General features: G+C 41.1%; 1 protein-coding gene across 1 annotated transcript in view; it reads left to right on the plus strand.

The window, feature by feature from the left end:
• Positions 1-21172, plus strand: part of LOC108801697 (probable ATP-dependent RNA helicase DDX60) — a 77682-nt gene that overhangs the window by 41960 nt on the left and 14550 nt on the right. The window contains exons 12-17 of the mRNA XM_018573601.1: positions 5276-5405; positions 5511-5669; positions 8775-8879; positions 13874-14074; positions 16939-17043; positions 19061-19202. Of these exons, the coding sequence (XP_018429103.1) occupies positions 5276-5405; positions 5511-5669; positions 8775-8879; positions 13874-14074; positions 16939-17043; positions 19061-19202 (842 nt within the window). The remainder of the gene's footprint in view (positions 1-5275; positions 5406-5510; positions 5670-8774; positions 8880-13873; positions 14075-16938; positions 17044-19060; positions 19203-21172) is intronic.

Consider the following 21172-nt stretch of genomic DNA (forward strand, 5'->3'; position numbering starts at 1 on the left):
TCTGCTCTCTCCATCTGCATCCTAACAAAAAGGAATATAGACTGTGCTTTAAATCTGTAGAATTATTATGTCTTAATTCTCAAAAAAGGACACCACAATGTATTATTTCCAGGTGGAATCTGCCCCTAAAATTCCTACCAGACCTGAAGGGTCTGGTATGAATTTGGGAGGGGGACCCCACGCTGTTTGAAAAATTTGAAAAAATAATTGCTTCATGTTCCTGTAGACCAGGGGTGTAAAACGAAATTTAATCGTGGGCCGCATCAACATTATGGTTGCCCTCAAGGGTATCTGTAAGACTATATAAATGTATCTAATCTTTATCATGATTGCCTCTGCATTCGATTATCACTGGTTTTAGTAATAACTTAATACCTAGATCTGAAAGTAGAAGTCTGGTGGGCCGGATTTGGCCCCTGGGACTTGAGTTTGACACGTGCTGTAGACTGTCAAAAATTAAAAATTAATAAACATTAATGTCAATTTTCTGCAACAAATGTTCTTTCATAAATATCGTTTAACTCAACCGAAATTAACACGAAAATTCGGTAAGGTCCAAATCCAAATAATGAAACCAATTGACTTTTTGGCCGAATGGATCAAAACGTACATTGCCGGCTTTCATGTCTAGAAAAGACCTTTTCTCCTCTGACTGGTATTTTTTTACATTTCTTTTTCCACTGGTACATGTCCTCCCATCAGTGGCCAGCTCCCCATATGATTTATTTGAGGATCCCTTGCCTTGTTCATGAACCTTGAAAATGGCCAGAATCGATTCTATAGAATCAACCCCTATTGACTTCAATGGGGATTAGATTTATATTCAATCTTCAGCACAGTCCAGTGAATGTCCTGTGATCTAAAGCCAGCTATGTTTGGCTCATCTCTAACTGAGAGCACTGAACAAAACAATAGATCCCAGATTGTCTCAGAGTACCACACCTCTTCTTGTCTGAGGCTGCATATTGCAAGTGGTATTTTTGTTTAATATAGTCATTATTTAATTTCAACCTTGGTAATTTTTGTATCAGAATCACTTGGGGAAGCAACAAGACCCTTTTCTTATATTAAGAAAATTAAGGGAAGATTTAAAAATAAGGGAGCAGGAAGAGAAAAACACGGCACTAGATGAAGGGAATAATACAACACAAGGTGATGGATTGGTTATAAATAGTCAGACATAAACACAAATATTAGGAAATGTTCACTGAGTCACACATAGGGCATGTCAAAAAACAAGGTCCAGGAAAGTGAAGGAGGAGAGAGAGATGTAAGTCGATGGAGAGACCCTCCGCACTCCTCACAGCAGTCCCGGCCAGATAAGAAAAAAGTGGTGCTCGCAGTGATGAATTACCACGGATGGCGCCGTGCAAACACAGGAAATTCAGGAAATCACCAACACTCAGTAGTAAAGATAAATATGTCCCTTTTATTAGACAGAAAGCGTCACAGACATCACAATAAACCGATGTTTCGGGGCCGCGCAGGGTCCCTTCCTCAAGGCAGAAAGATGTGACGTGACCGCGCAGGGTCCCTTCCTCAAGGCAGAAAGATGTGACGTGACTGTCACATCTTTCTGCCTTGAGGAAGGGAGCCTGCGTGGCCCCGAAACGTCAGTTTATTTGGATGTCTGACGCTTTCTGTCCAATAAAAGGGACATATTTATCTTTACTACTGAGTGCTGGTGATTTCCTGACTTTCCGGAGGAGAGAGAGAGAGACCCCTATTGACTTCAATGGGGATTAGATTTATATTCAATCTTCAGCACAGTCCAGTGAATGTCCTGTGATCTAAAGCCAGCTATGTTTGGCTCATCTCTAACTGAGAGCACTGAACAAAACAATAGATCCCAGATTGTCTCAGAGTACCACACCTCTTCTTGTCTGAGGCTGCATATTGCAAGTGGTATTTTTGTTTAATATAGTCATTATTTAATTTCAACCTTGGTAATTTTTGTATCAGAATCACTTGGGGAAGCAACAAGACCCTTTTCTTATATTAAGAAAATTAAGGGAAGATTTAAAAATAAGGGAGCAGGAAGAGAAAAACACGGCACTAGATGAAGGGAATAATACAACACAAGGTGATGGATTGGTTATAAATAGTCAGACATAAACACAAATATTAGGAAATGTTCACTGAGTCACACATAGGGCATGTCAAAAAACAAGGTCCAGGAAAGTGAAGGAGGAGAGAGAGATGTAAGTCGATGGAGAGACCCTCCGCACTCCTCACAGCAGTCCCGGCCAGATAAGAAAAAAGTGGTGCTCGCAGTGATGAATTACCACGGATGGCGCCGTGCAAACACAGGAAATTCAGGAAATCACCAACACTCAGTAGTAAAGATAAATATGTCCCTTTTATTAGACAGAAAGCGTCACAGACATCACAATAAACCGATGTTTCGGGGCCGCGCAGGGTCCCTTCCTCAAGGCAGAAAGATGTGCCGTGCCCGCGCAGGGTCCCTTCCTCAAGGCAGAAAGATGTGACGTGACTGTCACATCTTTCTGCCTTGAGGAAGGGAGCCTGCGTGGCCCCGAAACGTCAGTTTATTTGGATGTCTGACGCTTTCTGTCCAATAAAAGGGACATATTTATCTTTACTACTGAGTGCTGGTGATTTCCTGACTTTCCGGAGGAGAGAGAGAGAGATCTTAGTTCTCTCAGGGACACTTTATTAAATCACCAAGGCATAGCAGTGAGCATGCATGGCAACATTTACAGACAGATGAGAGTTTTCATTTAAGGTTATTTTTAGATGTATTATGTGGATGCAGGATGTTACTTGTGCCCACATACATGTATATAATTTGTTTGTGGGTGTACCACATTGTGGGGTAGCCACAACTTGAGTTTGTCTTTATATAATTATCAATTGTGTTATGTTTAACCCGTGCAACATATTTGTATATAATTTTAAGATTGGATTGTTACATTTTTGTTAATCGTTATTGTCCTTGAATGCATTGTTAGGCCCCTTTCACACAGGTGGTCCGATCGGGTTGGCCTGTCAGTTTTTCAGGTTTATCCGATCGGATGCCCAATGCAAGTCTATGGGCAGCCGTGTGTAAACAGACAAGTGTCCGTTCACACCCGGTTACCCCCTGCTTCTGGCCGGGTCCGGAGAAACAAACGGAACAGTGTTGCATTTCAACGGAATGGATCGTGCATGATCGGGGGTAATATGATGTAAACGGACACATGTTTGTTTACACCAGATTCCCATAGGCTGGCATGGGTTCCGGTAAATGCAGTTTTTATACGGAGGAGGAGAGGATCTGTGCACAGATCCCTTCCTCATCAGCCCATGTGAAAGGAGCCTTAAGATTTAACTCCTGAGTTTAGTTTGACTTTACCTAATGCAAAGAAAGTGTGGCACTTTAACCACTTGCCATCCGCCCGTTGTAAAAAAAACGGACGGAGGGACGGCACTGCAGCATTGGCGGGTTGCCGTCGCCAGACGGCATTTTTTTTCTGCTCGCGCGCGCCCCCTAGCGGAATTGGAAGGGGGTTTAACACCGCGGATTTCAACTGGTTAACAATTACTTGTGGAGGTTAGAAAATAAAACCATATAATAACTGGTTGTTATAAGAGCAACAGCATTGATATTTTCCTAGTTTTAGTTAATAAATGATCTACTGTGTAGGGAGTTAAAGGAAGCCTGTTATGAAGAAATAGAGGGCTGCCATTGTTGACCTTCTTCTGAAATGTTAGTTGTTTGGCTGTCTCTGCCTTCAGCATTTTCTAAGTAACATATTTAAAATAATCTTGCAGCAAGTAAAATTAAAAGTTCTGATCTAAATATTTGCTTTAGGTCAGTGGTAAAGGTAGAGGTTTTAGCATGACAACCAAACAACTAGCATTTCAAAGGAAGTCAGCAATTCCAGCATCATTGATTCTAGTATTCAAGACAATACTGTACGTTTCTGACAAGTGCTGGTTGATTTTATTTCTCTTTCTGTGTGTGTCTTTTCCTCTGTGTGTTGTACAGTATTCACCCCTCCAAGCTGACTCCAAGCTAATTTCAATGAGATTGTAGTCCATCATGGGAGGGAGTTTGGAGCGGTGGCTACTTTACAACAAACACATGGACCATGGGGAACAAAAGTAGGCACCCTCCAGAAGGAAGGGAAGTATCAGCACAAATTGAGAGATGATTTGAGGATCTACACCTGAGTGATACACAAATAAGATACATTTTGTTAATAGATAAGGTACTTGAAGGCATTTTTAAGCTTTAACTCCTGAGTTTAGTGTTACTTTAAGGAGGAGACAATTGAGTAAGCACGTGAAGCCATTCCTCTAATGAAGCCGGCTGGTGAAATTGGTCATCCCTAGGCCTCAGTCACCCCTAGGCCTCACCCATATCCTATGGCAATGTGGTATTTTTAGTTGTGTGATGTGGTATATACAGTATATGGTGGTTTCCATTAATTATACTGTATAGATGAGAAATGAGGTGTTGAGTCCAAATGCAGGTTTTGTTTTACATATGCAAACAACTGAATATAAACTTTTGTATTAACTTTCTTACAATTGTACAGCAACAAATACAGAAAATCAAGCCTTTGGTTTTGGCTACCCAGGGCTTAGGTGAATGTGCAGATAAGGTATTTTAAGCCCTTTTCACTTGAAGCACTTTCAAAGAGAAGAAAAGGGAAGTTGCACAGCCTAGAATCACAGGACAAGAAGCTGCAGTATTAGCACCACACTGGTTTATCCTGCAGATGTACGGTGCATTGGATTATTAAAAAAAAAATCAGACTGAAGTAGATTTTCTGAGGCGCTGTAGTAATATTACAGTACATTAACAGTTCGTTGACCATTTTTTACTTGTTACTTTAAGCTGTTCTTTAGTAGTAAGTACCTTAAAACTTAATACTAATATGGTTAAAGTTGGTCAAAGAAGACCCACAGCAAGTAGATGTTTTCTAGGACAGGTTACAAAATGAAAGGACATACATAAAAAGGTACCAAAAGTTTTAGAATCATATTTATATAGCAGCAAATTAGACATTCACCACACATTCACTGCAGGTAAATCTTCTTGGTGCATTTGTTTTTAATTAAAGTAATTGATTCATAATTAGTGTTTTGTGAATCTCACATTCACCGGTTTATAAATATGTACCTTGGGATTTGTAAAATATTTTGAAAATATAAAAAATACTTTCATAACCATGTTTCAGGATGCCATAAAATGAGGTTTACAACAGGTACTTCATCCAAACAAAACAATAATTACAATTCAGGTTTGTCTGATCTTTTTTCACAGAATCACAAGGAATCAGGAGTCTCAGATCATCAAACAGGCTAATTACAATAGTTTAATGCAGAAAATTAAGAAGCTCCAAGAAATACCCCCAGACTGTACCTATGCTGATGAAAAGAGTGTGGATAACAAGGTAAGACAACATAAGTCATCCAAAAGATTACAATTCAGATTGCTGTGTCAGTGTTATTTTAAGCTTAAATCTGTTGCTAAATAATGTAAATATCATGTTTTGTAGACCTTGGGATTATTGTATAGAAGAATGAAATTCTCAAGTCATGATAGATTTAAGACACTTATAACGCTCTCTAAGAGAGGCATTGGATACCACCATGCAACAGTTGATGCTAAAGGAAGAATTTTTGTGGAAATGCTGTTCAGAATGGGATACATGAAAGTAAGTATTTTACTGGAAAAAAAAATATTATATTTTAACAATGCCCTTTTAATAGAACGACAAGGAAACAGAAAAATGTGTAATTATTTAACTGTGCATTTACATATTATTTTTTATATCTTTTCAAGTGGATTATATATGGCATGATTTATGAATTTGTACAGTAATCCCTAACAAAAACCTATTACACCTCAAAGCAGATATTCTAGTTGCTTCTACAGGTACTGCCTTTGGAAAATGACACAATATGTATAGTAATTCCTCAGCATTTGCTCTGTCAAGGTGTGTAGCAACACAGGGCTGGTTCATTCAAACTAGAGAAAATCGTAGCGACTCATCAAACCTATAGTTTTCCCATAAAATAAAAATAACTGGAAACAGCTCCACTTGTGTTCCACTTTTCTCATTTCTGCATTGGATGGATTAACCACAAGGTGTACTTTTTTATATTGGAGTATTATTTGTATTTATTTTATTAAAAAATGTAAGGTTATGCACATGTGTGCAAACTACTACTTGGGGGTGCTTAACTGGGGAAGTCGGACATGGAGAAAAACCGGGGGGTCACAGACTCAACAGTAGTATGCAATGGCAAGCAGCAGCTTGCAAAGCAAAAAGGATATTATCCTGCATTAAAAGAAGCATTTTGGAAAGGGATAAAAACATATTACTACCACTTTATAAATCACTGGTTCGGTCTCACCCTGAATATGCGGTTCAGTTTTGGTCACCAACCCTTAGGAAAGACGTCCTTGAAGTTGAGAGAGTTCAGAGAAGGGCTACCAAATGAACAAAGGGGATGGAAGGCCTGAGCTATGAAGACCACCTCCAGAAATTAAAATGGTTCTCCTTAGAAAAGAGGCGCTTAGAAAAGAGGGGACCTAATTGCAATCTTCAAAACCATTAATGGGGACTACAATATCCGGAATAAAATGTTTACACCGAGAACTCTATTGATGACAGGAGGACACAGCAAGAGGTTAGAGGAGACACAGTTTAGCCTTAGACTTCCCAAGAGTTTTTTTTTTACTGTGAGAGAAGTAAAAATGTGTAATGCCCTTCCGCAGTCAGTAGTATCCCCTGATAGCATTGATAGATTCAAGAAACTTTTAGATGAGTTTCTTGGTTCCCTGAATATAGAAGGGCATGGGAACTACTACAGCAAAGTATATACAAACACACACACACACAGTTGTTAGCGTAAATATAGGATAATATTAAGCAGGATTGACAAGGGCACAAATGATCACAATAGTGATTATTTTCACAGTCTTGCAATTGCCAAGGATTCAAATGACCTTGCATTCGCTTACGGGAGCATTTGATGTTTGTGCAGAGCTCAGGAATTAGTAAAACACAGAGTGCAGAGCTCAGGAGTGTATCACACAGAATGCAAGGCTCAAAAGTGTGTATCTAACAGAGTGCAGGGCTCAGAGGTGCATAACATAAAGAGTGCAGGGCTCAGGAATGTGCCATGCACATAGTGCAGGGCTCAACAGTGCATGATGCATAGAGTGCCGGTTTCAGTCATCTGTAATGCACAGAGTACAGGGGCCCGACTGCATAACACACAGAATGCAGGACTCAGAATAGTGACATAGAGAGTGCAGGGGACAAGAGTGCGTAACAAATGGTTTAGGAGTGTGTATAGGACTCAAGTGTTTAGGAGTACATAACACAGAGAGTGCTGCGTTGAGGAGTGAGTAATATACAGAATACAGGACTCAAAAGTGCATAGCTGCAGGGCAGAGTGCAGGGCTCAGCAGTGTGTAATGCAGAGTGCAGTGGCCAGGAGTGCATAACACACAGAGCACATGGATCAGGACTGGGTACCACCCAGAGTGCAGGGGTCAGGAGTGCATAATACACAGAGTGCAGGTGTTGGCAGTACATAATGCACAGAGAGAGTGCAGGGCTCAGGAATCTGTAAGACAGTGAGTGCAGGGCTCGGGAGTGCAGGGTTTAGTAATGCATCACACACAGAGTGTAGGGCTCAGAAGTCTGCAGTGCACAGAGTGCAGGATTCTGGAGTCTGTAATGCAGTGAGTGCAGGGCTCAGGAGTGCACAACACACACAGTGCAAGGGCCTGAAATGCATAATGCTCAGGAGTGTGTAACACACAGATTAAAGAGCTCAAGAGTACATAACACAGGGAGTGCTGTGTTCAGGAGTATGCATTTCACAGGGCTCAGAAGTGTATAACACGCAGAGTGTAGGGCTCAGGGGTCTGTAACACACAGAGGGCAGAGCTCAGGAGTGTGTAGTACACAGAGAGCAGGGCTCAGGAGTCTGTAACAAAGAGAGTGCAGGGGTCAGGAGTATGAAATGCAAAGAATGCAGAGCTAAGGAGTGCATATCGCAAGGTGTGCAGGGGTCAGGAGTGCATAATACACAGAATGCAGGTGTTGGCAGTACAAAATGCACAGAGAGAGTGCAGGGCTCAAGAATCTGTAAGACAGTGAGTTCAGGGCTCAGGAGTGCACCACACGCAGAGTGCAAGGGCTCAGAAGTCTGTAATGCGCAGTGCAGGATTCTGGAGTCTGTAATGCAGTGAGTGCAGGGCTCAGGAGTGCACAACACACACAGTGCAAGGGCCTGAAATGCATAATGCTCAGGAGTGTGTAACACACAGATTAAAGAGCTCAAGAGTACATAACACAGGGAGTGCTGTGTTCAGGAGTATGCATTTCACAGGGCTCAGAAGTGTATAACACGCAGAGTGTAGGGCTCAGGGGTCTGTAACACACAGAGGGCAGAGCTCAGGAGTGTGTAGTACACAGAGGGAGGGCTCAGGAGCCTGTAACAAAGAGAGTGCAGGGCTCAGGAGTACGAAATGAAAAGAATGCAGAGCTCAGGAGTGCATATCGCAAGGTGTGCAGGAGTGCATAATACACAGAGTGCAGGGGTCGATTTAGGGTTTATGTACACTTGATAAAGGTTTTCTTGCTCGCAGGTTTTTTATAATATACATTAATTTGCAAGTTACATTCTATAAACAATAAGGCTGTGTCAAGTGGCCTTGGTCTTTCTTTTCTGTATGGCGGTCATAATGACTTAATTTGCACCCTGGGTGAAAAGCTTAATTGTGTACATTTTTTTTCCAGGTTGTAACTGCTACTGGCTCACTTGCACTGGGAATCAACATGCCATGTAAATCTGTGGTTTTCCTGCATGATTCAGTTTACCTGGATGCACTAAACTATAGACAGGTAATTTTATACAAAACTCTTGTAACACTTTTTGATAGTAATCAGTTTAAAGCTTAATACACAAGTTACAATCTGACTTTCCAATCTCCTTTAACCCCTTCATGACTGAGCTTGTTTTCAGTTTCTGTTCATAAATGACTGACACACTTTTAAAATTTTTGCTGTGTGATTCTTCCACGGCTGTAATATACTTTCTTACTAAATGTACCCACACGTTATACTGTATATTGTTTTTTAGAGGACAGATAGGGCTATATAATTATATCAAACATGTGTACCCAACACTTCACTCAGTTCGAATACAATATTTAAAAATGACGAAAAAAACTTAAAGAAAAACACTTTTTTTTCACAAGTTTTGATTATTATTATTTTTTAGCAATTTTTATAATAATTATTATAGTATAATAAATATATGTATATATAATTTTTATTTTCTTAATTTGTTTTTACACTTTATTTATTTTTACACTTTTTTCCCGTCAGTTTATAGCAAGCACTCGCTATGACTGCTTGATAAATTAACTTTTTAATTTTTGGTTATTATTAGGCTGCTTCAAACTTAGGAACAGCTAATAATAACCTGAGAGACTGATCCTGACAGCATGTTTAAAGGTTTCTGATCATGTCCAGACGATCAGAAGTGATACATTTCAGGCACAGAGATACATTGTAACATTCCTGTGCCTGAAATGTATCGCACATCTTCATAGACATTGAGCTGTCAAAACGAATAGCAGAGAGGTGACTCACTCTGCTACCTCTCTGCTTTCTTCAGCTGTCAAATACCGGATCACTATTTAGCGATCCAGTATTTGTATGTAAGGCTTTATTCATTCATTATTGAAAGAAAGAAGCTTTTACAAAAGCTTAACTATTTCATTAATGAATGCCTCAATACTGAGGCAATTATTAATGAATGGTAACCGCTGAGAATCAGCGGTTACCAGCTTTACAGAGCCTCAAATAACTCGTCGCGTACAGTGTGCATGGCCAGTCATTTAAGCACTTTGTGGCGGGATGTACAGTGTAGTCTCCCGTCACGAAGGGTTAAGCTTACCATACACATTACAAACTGACTGCACAATTTACCCAGGACCTGTGAGGCCTTGTATGCAAACACCCCAGTCTGAGTATATAGTAATGATGTGTTTTACATTATCAGCCACCTTTCGCTAAGGCAAGTGCACTTGGATACCACCAGGATTATTATTATACAGGATTTATATAGCGCCAACAGTTTGCGCAGCGCTTTACAATATCAGGAAGACATTCAAATCACAATACAATTGAAGACAAGATGGTAAGGAGGGCTCTGCCTGTGAGGGCTTACAATCTAAAAGGGAGGGGCAAGTGATACATGAGGAGGTAGCTGTGCGGGGATGATTGTTTGAGAAAGTGATTGTTCAATGGTGAGGTTGAGGTGGGATAGGCTTCCCTGAAGAGATGAGTCTTAAGGGATCACCTAAAGCCAGTCAGTGTGGGAGATAGATGGACATGTTGGTGTAGAGAGTTCCATAGGATGGGAGAGACTCTAGTGAAGTCCTGGAGGCGAGCATGGGAGGAGTTGATGAGCGATCTGGATAGCAGGAGGTCTTGTGAAGAGCGGAGGGGACGGTTAGGGTGATACTTTGAGATACTTTGAGAGTTGTAGATGTGGTTGTTAATATTTTGTATTTGAAATGAAACAGAGGGGGGTTGCAGACACTGAGCGGTTGGTTAGGTGAATGAGTCTAGCAGCAGCATTCATGATAGACTGAAGGGGGGATAGCCTGTGTAGAGGTAAGCCAATGAGGAGGGAGTTGTAATAGTCAAGACGGGAGATAACTAGCGAGTGGATGAGTAATTTTGCGGTTTCATTGGTGAGCAAGGGGAGTATTTTGGAGATATTACGAAGGTGAAGGCGGCAGGATTTGGATAGTGATTGTATGTGGGGAAGAAAGGTGAGGTCCGAGTCAAGGATGACACCTAGGACCTTGGCATAGGGGGGAGGGCTGGATAGTTGTGTTAACAATCTCAAGGGAAAAGTTGGGGGATGGTGCACAGGCGGGAGGAAATAACATGAGCTCAGTTTTTTAAAGGTTGAGCTTTAACTGACGGATATGTCAGTTAGTAGATTAGTGACACACAAGGACACTGATGGGGTGTGTTGCGTAGTCGAGAGGTATATTTGAGTGTCATCGGCATAGAGATGGTATTGGAAACCATGTGAGGTTTTTAACTGACCAAGAGAGGAGGTGTAGATAGAGAAGAGAAGGGGTCCAAGGACAAATCCTTAGGGGACCACCACATAAAGAGGAAGAGGAGGGGAGGAGTTAGATTTGTAGGTGACACTACTAGGTGTAGGATTTAAACTATATACTCTGGCTGTGGGGCGTCATTGCGGGCCCATAAGCAAAAGTTAGTGTAGGGCAGTGGAAGGTGTGGGCTTGATGTTGCAGAAGGAAGAATCCGAGAATACAGGAAGGGCAGGCAGCAGACAAGACTGTATTCAGTAAACGTAGCAGAGGGTTAGGGAAGGCAGCGGGTTAGGGAACCGCTCAAAGTATTACCCTAACCGTCCCCTCCGCTCATCCATTGACCTCCTGCTTTCCAGCTCCCTTGTCCACTCCTCCCATACTTGCCTCCAGGACTTCTCTATAGTCTCTCCCATCCTCTGGAATGCCTTTAGGCGTTCCCTAAAGACTCATCTCTTCAGGGAAGCCTATCCCACCTCAACCTAACCGCTCAACCATCACATTCTCAAACAATTCATCCCCACACAGCTCCCTCCTTATGTATCATTTCCCCCTCCTCTTTCAGATTGTAAGCCCTCAGGGGCAGGGCCCTCCTTACCATCTTGTACTGTATTGTAACTGTAATGTCTTCCTTATATTGTAAAGCGCTGCGCAAACTGTTGGCGCTATATAAATCCTGTATAATAATAATAATAATAATTTAAAGTTTTTATTTATTTATTGCTGTTAATTTATGAATTTTCCATGTCTTCAGGGCTTGTTTTCCAAAAGATCAATGGTTTGTGTTTTTCAACCTTTACCTATAACCTTTATTTAATCTCTTAAAAATTTGGTTTGCTATTTAAAAAGCCAGCATAAAAGGAAAAGTCATGGTGAAAGAAAACCAATTCTGGTTTAACTAATCATTTTGGCATGTATATTCTTAATGGTCTGGGGAAGGGGTGTGTATATTGCCTAAATACATTGTGCTGGAAGGTGTACCTCTTTCTGATCTCAGAAAGTTGGCAGGTCTACCATAAACTGTATTATACATGCATTGTTATCAGAAATATCTTTTATCTGCCTTTTATTTAGAGTAACTTGGATATAGCAGTAAAGTTTATTAGCAGTAGTGAATGCTGGAGATGTGTTTTCCTGTGAACTGTAATTACTGTTGAATGGTTATTCCAAAGAGGTCAAAAAGTGATTTTTTCATTATTGAAACCTGGGGACCCCTTCCAGTATAGGGAGTGTAGCCACCTTGCCCTAAGGATTGTATTCAGTCTGCCTAATTGTATAGTCTATGCTCATTTGGTTTTCCCTAAGGATTCTGCTATTGATTGCATCTGCCTGCTGCTGGGTATAGCCTTGCCACAGAGTAGAGCAACCAATGGTGGGATGCTATAGATATCATTGTCACTTCAGTCAATCACAAGGAGTTTCATGGCCAGTGGTGTATGCTGGGAGAGGACATAAATATCTGGGTCTGACCATGTGAGAGCCTCTTTCTCCCCTGGACCTCCTGTCTGGGGGAGGTGTGTTAAATGAGCGAAGTATAACCAGGCCTGAAGCCTACAGGTGATCAGATGAGGACTCAGTCGGGGTCCAGAATTATTCCTGGGATAAAGAGTCAGGGAGGAACTTCATCTGCTTGAAGTTCCAGAGACATAAGGATGGGCTTGGACCTTAGAGAGATGTCTGCTGTCTCACCCAGGGAAATCTCAAACTGTCTGCCAAATGGGGATCTCTATCACAGCATCATTACACTTTTGGTTTGAGTACCCTGTACACTGTGCAGCTGGAGAGCATTTGGTGAGTCTGGAGTTCCCTATTCCTCAGATGTCTGCAGCCTTATACGCTCTCTCCCAGTTTTGTTGCTGGTTCAATTAAAGCATTATAAAAATCCTAAATGTGACTGGCGCCCTATTTCACTCCACACATCCCATTCCGACTAAGAATCCATCCATGTGGTGAAGTGTCAGCACTTTCTGTCCCTAGAATCCAGGGGGCAGCTACTCATTTAATATCAGTCAACAAAGTTGCATTTCTCCCTCAATATTGATTTAAATGCTTTATACATTTGGATGCTCTGTAAGCCGCTATGGGGCCCGGGCACAGGGGGGGCCTGGCCAGGTCATCCCTCTGATGCCGCGGGGGCCGTCTGGGTCGCTATGGCATGTAAGGGTGCTGGCTGCCACTGACACCGTCGGTGATGTGTGCAGCGGCCGCGGCGCGTTTCCCCTCAGTCGCTGCGGAGCTGTGTCAGTGACAGCCAGCAGCTGCGGCAGAAGAGGCCGGCGTTCGCAGTGAAGGAGGAGGCAGGGCCCACCTAAGAGCAACCCCACCTCCGCTTACATCACTGGCCAGCGACCTAAGAGCAGGTGGGGCCAGTGATGGAAGAGGAGGCAGGGCCCGGTGACCACGGAGGCGGACAGCGCTGACAGGTAAGAGGTGTGCAGCCCATTTGACACCCTGCGGAGCCCACTATAGAGAGTCTATGGTGGGCTGTTTGGTATATCAGGTGGGCTCTGCAAGTGGCATAACTAGCAATCACGGGGCCCCATACAAAATTATGCTATGGGGCCCTGTGATTTTTAGTTACGCCCCTGTCTGTAAGATATACAGTATGTGTACATGAGCAGGAACTGTTTAGCTGTTTGGCTTCATTATGTTTTTCATTAGAGGAATACTTAAAATCTAAAGTGAAATAGTGGATATGTGAAGTATTTTACAATAACAAAACTATAGCAGCATGTGATGATATCATATTTTCATTAGATGGCAGGTCGTGCTGGAAGACGAGGACTGGATCTAGAGGGAAGTGTGTATTTCTTCAACATTCCAGTACCAAAAGTGAAAAAACTTATGAAGTCCAATGTTCCAGAGCTAAGAGGCCAGTTTCCTCTGAGCATTTCTCTTGTACTAAGACTCATGCTTCTGGCAGCCAAAGCAGATGACAAAGAGGATGCTAAAGCAAAAGTAGGCTTCATTATGTGTAAATAGTTAAACTCCTTTTCAGTTGTACAGGTGAAACTCGAATAATTAGAATATCGTGCAAAGTTCATTTATTTCACTAATGCAACTTTAAAGGTGAAACTAATATATGAGATAGACTCATTACATGCAAAGCAAGATAGTTCAAGCCGTGATTTGTCATAATTGTGATGATTATGGCTTACAGCTCATGAAAACCCCAAGAACCCCAAATCCACAACCTCAAAAAAGTAGATTATTACATGCAATCAATAAAACAAGGATTGTACATAGAACAATATCGGACCTCTGAAAAGTACAAGCATGCATATGTACTCAGTACTTGGTTTGGGCCCCTTTTGCAGCACTTACTGCAATTACTTTTGCACGATATTCTAATTATTCGAGTTTCACCTGTATGTAATTAAACACTTTTAAAGCATATTATTTATTTTTTGTGTCTGCTCTACAATATAAAAAATATAAAAAATAAGGAAAGGGCAAAAATGTCCTGCTAAAGTGAGAATCAAATGTTCAGTTCTTTCACTGTGCACGCCCTCCCTCTTTATGTACAGCTCTTCACTGTAAATGGTTTGACCTGCTTTCTCTGCCTTCTTGTGACTTCTAGTCCCCAGAGTCCCCCCTTACATCAGAGCTGCTCCTTATATCAGTGTCCACACTGTTTCCTCTTTCCTGAGAGTCTGATTGAATGCAGGTGCTGTTCGGCCGACAATTTTCCGCATGGCACCTTCTAGTGATGTTGGGTGAGAGGCGGCAGACAGGTACACCCAGTAAGAATTTCATCTGGTTCATAAAAAATCAGCCACCATTCACTCAGTGTGTAGCCAGCTTTAGGGTAATTAAGGTAAGTAAGCTGGTCAGCTAAAAAGTAAAGAAGTGGGCTGTGGAATGAGAGGGAGAGGAGAGAGATTCACAGAGGTAAGGATGGCCATAAAACTATTTCATAGCGATTTGGAAATCTGAGGTCCACATTCAGTCTGTTATCCCTTGTGTCAAACAGAAATATAATTTGTAATTCAACAGATTTCCTTTCCTGATTATTTTTTAAAATCCATATAATGAGCTAAAACATTTATGTCTTCCATAGAATGGTTTTCAGAAATTAGGTCCCACAGGTGTGCAGCAGTTGTCATTCTTGTGTTCTTTTAAGATGTGTCTATGTAGATTCATTTTCTTCTGTAATTCTTGTCCTTGTTCTGTAATTCGTGTCACCATTTTAACATCCCTGGTTGCACTTGTTATATTGAATGATGTCCACCACATTACTGGAGGTGAAGCTGTATGGCCCTGTAATACTGAAGCTTCCTTTTGTTTGTCTGACACTTTTTAATGTATTGATGCAGCTGCACAGTTTGCAACTTTTGGTGTTTCAGAGTTTCATTTCCTTGTTTGTGCCTCTGTAATAAGTTCCCTGCTGATTCATTTATGTCTGAGGTTGGGTGGTTGCCTGAGGGCCAGAATTGGGGGTTGTTGAAGTATTTTATGCTATGTTGTGGTGGGTTACAGCTCTTTGATTTTCTTATCACTTCTGTTGACTTCTAGTCCCCATAGCACCCCCTTACATCAGAGTCCACAGAGTTCCCTCTTACCTGAATCATCAGGCAGGCAAAAGCTGATTGGCAGAGGGCTGGAGGAGGCAGGGCATTAAATGGAGGAGGTGGAGCATTGGAAGTTCCATCCTCATCCTCTCTCTCTTACTGAGCAAACCAGGTTGGATTGGCTGGATGCTAGAACGCCAGGTGGTCCCAGCAACCAACCACCAGTGGCGTCATTCAACCCACTGGTATGATTAACCCCCCCATTTAAACCACCAGTGGGAAATTGAATGATGACAGCACAAGTCTGCTGTCACAGATGTCTCCATGAGCCAGGGAATGTTCACTGATGAATGGAGCAGTGCCCCCCTCCTTCAAGTGGTGACTAGGGCATGTACCATACCCTGGATATGCCAACGCCTCTGGGGATGGTTCTGGGGATGCCTGTTTCCTAGGAATCTCGGACAGATAGTAACCATATGCTGGATAGTATGTGGTTACTAAATGAGCATGATTATCTGTTTTTTTAAATCTTTGTAAAATATATTTTCTTTGGGTTTTCAAAGAACCATTTATGCTTGTACTTATGGTTTTGTTGCTGTAACCAGTCATATGAAAGGATTCTGCTAATACTCTATGATGTTTATGTCTGTCTTCTGGGTCAGATCATATGCAGTTTTATCTAGTGGCCTGCATATGGTGGTTTGTTTGATCTGTGGAAGGGTGTGTGTGGTGGAAGCTGGAACTGTGGAAGTAGTGGCATCATTCAGTGAATTTCCTGTATATTAAGGTGTGCATTTTTAAAAATCTCTGATGGAGTGGAGGAGGAGGTGCCCTGTATGAGACCGCCTGGAAGATCAAAGGACACAGGATATGTGGCACAAATTAAAATGTCAGCATCCCCTGCTCTCCTTCAGATGTTACAGATAACTATGCTGGCCCAATCTAAGTCTTTAAAAAAATATTATTTCTGGAATTCCAGTTTAACCTCTATTAAGAATCTTTTCTTTTTGAGTTCACTTTACCAGAGACTTTTGTGGGAGGATCTCTTAGATGCACCGTTGAAAGCATAGGTAGATATTTAAATAGATTCCCAGTTAACTCTCTCACCCTTTTCTAAACATGATGTAACAGGAAAAACAGTTTGTAGAATACATATTATAAAATAAAGGGAAGAAATATTGTATTTTTTGTTAAGGTTTATTGTTATGATTTCAGAAAAGATGTATTATCTTGACCACATGGTTTCTGATATACACAAACCCTTAAATAGTCTGTTGAACTACTAATACTATGTATTATTTTTTTTATTAGGTGTTATCAGTTTTAAAGCATTCCCTTATGACGTTCAAACATCCAAATGAAGCACAAATGTTAAAGCTTTACTGTATATTCTCACTGCAGTTCCTGCTATCCAAGGTATGTGTTAGATATATTTATTTTTTACAATCCATCTTCTCTAATTGTTGTCTCTCTTTCTGATCAAATTTGTGTGCCAGGTTTTGATTTTGGTAGTGGCTCACTTATTTAACCTCCCTGGTGGTATGATTTTTATTTTTTTTTCATGTCATTTTTCGGTCTATTTTTTTTTTTCAAATTGTTTTCGTCTTTGACGTTTTTGTTTTTTTTAAATATCCCGGCGGTTCAGCCCCCCTTTGACGCGTACGCTTGCAAGCGACGGAACCCGGAAGCCGGCATCGGCCGCAGGACACAGCGCGGCTCGAGAGACAAGGTAAGTAAATGCTATGCGGCTTTCCCAAGTGTAGCTCGGGGTTACCGCTTATGGTATGGAAAAGTAACCCCGAGCTACACTCGGGAATACCGCCGGGGAGGTTTAAATTACAATAAATTTAGGAGTTGAATCTTAAAAATGCATTCAAGTACCTTAACTATTAACAAAAATATAGCTTACTTGTGTATCCCTCAGCTGTAGATCCTCAAATCATCTCTGAATTCATGCTGCTTCGAGCTTGGAGCGGTGGCTACTTTACAACACACACAGAGACCATGGGGAGCAAAAGTAGCCACCCTCCAGGAGGAAGGACAGTGTCAGCATGAATTCAGAGATGATTTGAGGATCTTCAGCTGAGTGATACACAAATAAGATACATTTTTGTTATGAGTTAAAGTACTTGAATGCATTTTTAAGATGTACTCCTGAGTTTAGTGTCACTTTAACTAATGCAAAGTAAGTGTGTTACTCTAACAATTGCCTTTGCAGCACTGGCGGAACTACCAGGGTCGCAGCGGTCGCAATTGCGACCAGGCCCTGGCGTTCGGCCACTTGGGGGGGGGCCCAGCGAGGAAGAAGAGGGCCCCCCCTCCAGAGAGCTGCCGCTACATCCCTGCACAGCCGCCCGTAGCATGTACGGGCAGCTGTGCGGCAGGGATGCATTGCATTGCAGGCTAAAAAATTGGACCATATTATAACTGGTTATATTTTCCTAGTTTTAGTTAATAAATGATCTACTGTGTAGTGCGTTAAAGGAAGCCTGTTATGAAAAAAAGGGGGCTGCCATTGGTGACCTTCTTCTGAAATGTTAGTTACTTGGCTGTCTCTGTCTTCAGCATTTTCTAAGTCACATACCTAAAACAATTTTTCAGCAAGTAAAATTATGTTTTGATCTTAATATTTGCTGTAGGTCAGTGGTGAAGGAAGAGGTTCAGCATGAAAGCCAAACAATTAGCATTTCAAAGGAAGTCAGCATTTGCAGGATCATTGATTCTCGTATTCAAGGCAATACGGTGACAAAATGATGGTTGATTTTTATCTCTCTTTCTCTCTGTTCATGTGCCTCTTCCTCTGTCACTGCCTCTGTCTCTCTAGGTATATATAGACAAAAGTCACAGTTCTCCACTCACAAAGTAAACACTGTATCTGTAAACACTTTTGCTATGCCATATAGCTACTTTGTGAGTGGAGAACTGTGACTTTTGTGAAACATTAGCTGAATAGAGCTCAGCTAGCAGTGTAAACAGAGTTCCACAAAATACACAAGAACATTTATCGGCATAATAAAGTAGTGATGTGTTTTAATATGCAATAATATGCAATTTATGATATAGCACCAGTGAATGTTTGGTAAATGTTACATTCAATTCTTTATAAATTTATAATATCCTAATTAGTAGAGTTTGAGCAGTATCCTCAAATCTTATCTGGTTTTAGTGTAGCCTGTGTTAAATGTTCACATCTCTATCATTTGAACCATTCCAAATGGGAGCTCACTGGAACTCTACTGTCTGTACAATATTCCTTAAAGCTTATACTTAGAACATTGCTTTATTCTTTCTACTTCAGCGTTAGAGGTTTATCATGACAACCTCATGATCGCTTTTATTGCAATTGTATGCTTTCCTGAAATATAAAGTTATACTTATCAAAGTATTGTTTTATAAACATGAATTCACATTTCTGTGATTTATCTTTCATAAGGAATACCTGAATCAAGACTGTAATCCTACAGAATTTACAGGACTTGTTACCCATCTACATTATCATGAGCCATCCAATTTTCTGTTTGTCACCTTCCTTGAAAAAGGCCTCTTTCATCAGCTGTGTAAGCCACTACCTGGAGGTACATTTTCAGTCTATTTATATTTCATTACATATATCATCTATAAGGAAATGTATAAGGAAATGTAAAAGACAAAATGTACAGCTGCCCCAATTTTTGTCTGCTCGTTTTGATAAATTCCCCCCACTGTGTGTGTATATACAGGGCTTGAAAAATGTTAGGGCGTCTCACCAGTCAGTCAAAAATTTCACCAGTCAGCATGACCGGACTATAGCCTTGCAATTTATGTTAACATTTTTTGGGGACAGAAATGACACGCAGATATGAGTCGGGTAAAATCGCAAAAAACGCCCTTAGGCGACGCTTAAAACGCTTTTACTGCCCATCAGTTTAGTGTTATCGGGGATTAATGGCCCTAAAATTATTGCTCTCACTCCGATGTTTGCGGCGATATGTAACATGTGCGGCACAATAGGTGCAATCGTCGTTTTTCGCACGTAGGTGCACCTGACGCATATCTGCGTGTGTATGTGGAGGGCGGGGACTTACATTTTTTTAATGCTTTATTTTTTTAATGATTCTTTAATTTTTGTACTACTTTTTTTTTTTTCCACACAACTTTATTGCTATTACATGGGGGGGCTAAGAAGCCCCCTATGTGATAGCCAATTTACATGATAGGTCCTCTTTATGGAGACATCAGGGGTCTCCAAGACCCAAAAGAGCCCTGGGGCCATGCTAAAAAAAATATAGAACATAATTCTGTGTTTAAAAGTCAGAACTCTGAGTTTAAAAGTCAGAATTCTGAGTTTAAAAGTCAGAATTCTGACTTCTAAACTCAGAATTCTGACCTTTAATCTCAGAATTCTGTTTTTTAAATTTTGAGTTTGAAACTCAGAATTCTGTCGTTCAAACTCAGAATTCTGACTTTTAAACACCAGAATTATGTTTCATTTTTTTTTAGCATGGCCCCAGGGCCCTTCCGTAAAAGACAACCTAAATTTCCGATACAAAATACACTTAACTTCAGGCCACTCAAACACAATACAATTTCCAAATTTTCTATAAAATATGAAAGAAGTAAATAGTAAATGCATACCATATTTATCAATAAACAAAACTGTGCGTGCTCGCGAAATGGCAACAAACTAAGATACCCAAAATTGCCCATAGGTCAGGCTTTAAAAGCCTCCAAAGGTTATTAACTCAAAGTTAACTATAAATGATGGCATTAGAATTATTAGTTCATAATATAGTTTATCATTTTTCTATTTTTTTATGTCCCCCCTTATATTAGCAGGGGTTTGATAAGAAGTGATATCACTTTATGATTGTAAATACTCTTACTGAAAACATCAGGGGTCTTCGACCAACTGCTGCACCTGGCTCCCCAAGTCAGGAACTGTTGGTGCTGAACGCAAAAGTGCTCAGTGCTGAGCACTTCCGGGTTCACATTTCACAGGAGAAATAGAGAAACAGACATTCCTCCATCTGTGCCTGCTTGCTATCCTGATGTGCTTTCTTTCCAATGTCGTATGGCGCAACAGAAGGAGTTTTCCCAAAAGAAGGACTTTATCAGAGAAAGGTGAGCAGAGGCACCTGGAGTCAAAGAAGGAATTTTTGATATTTTCTGGTAAATCCCTTATTTGTGTCAAAAAGATCAGGTACACAGCGTGTATCGTGGTACTGTACCACCACTTCTTCAGGAAGATGTATGACTGGGCTAGATAAAAAGTGTGTATATATCTATATATATATATAGATATATACACATACCATATATACTCGAGTATAAGTCGAGTTTTTCTGCAAATTTTTTGTGCTGAAAAATGCCCCCCCCCTGCTTATACTCGAGTCAGCGTCTCGAGAACTGAGGAAAGTGAGTACGCTGGTCAGGTTTCTTCTTACTTACCTCGCCGAGCGTCGCGTCACTACTGCTCTGCTGGGCGGCGCTCCGAGCGGGGTCATCTGGCAGTCTCCGGGTCCTAATTTAGGTGGCCGGAGACTGCCAGATGACCCTGCTCGGAGCG

This window comes from Nanorana parkeri, unplaced genomic scaffold (assembly GCF_000935625.1).
Source record: "Nanorana parkeri isolate BGI_ZX_2015 unplaced genomic scaffold, ASM93562v1 scaffold2447, whole genome shotgun sequence".
In the NCBI taxonomy this organism is placed as follows: Eukaryota; Metazoa; Chordata; class Amphibia; order Anura; family Dicroglossidae; genus Nanorana; species Nanorana parkeri.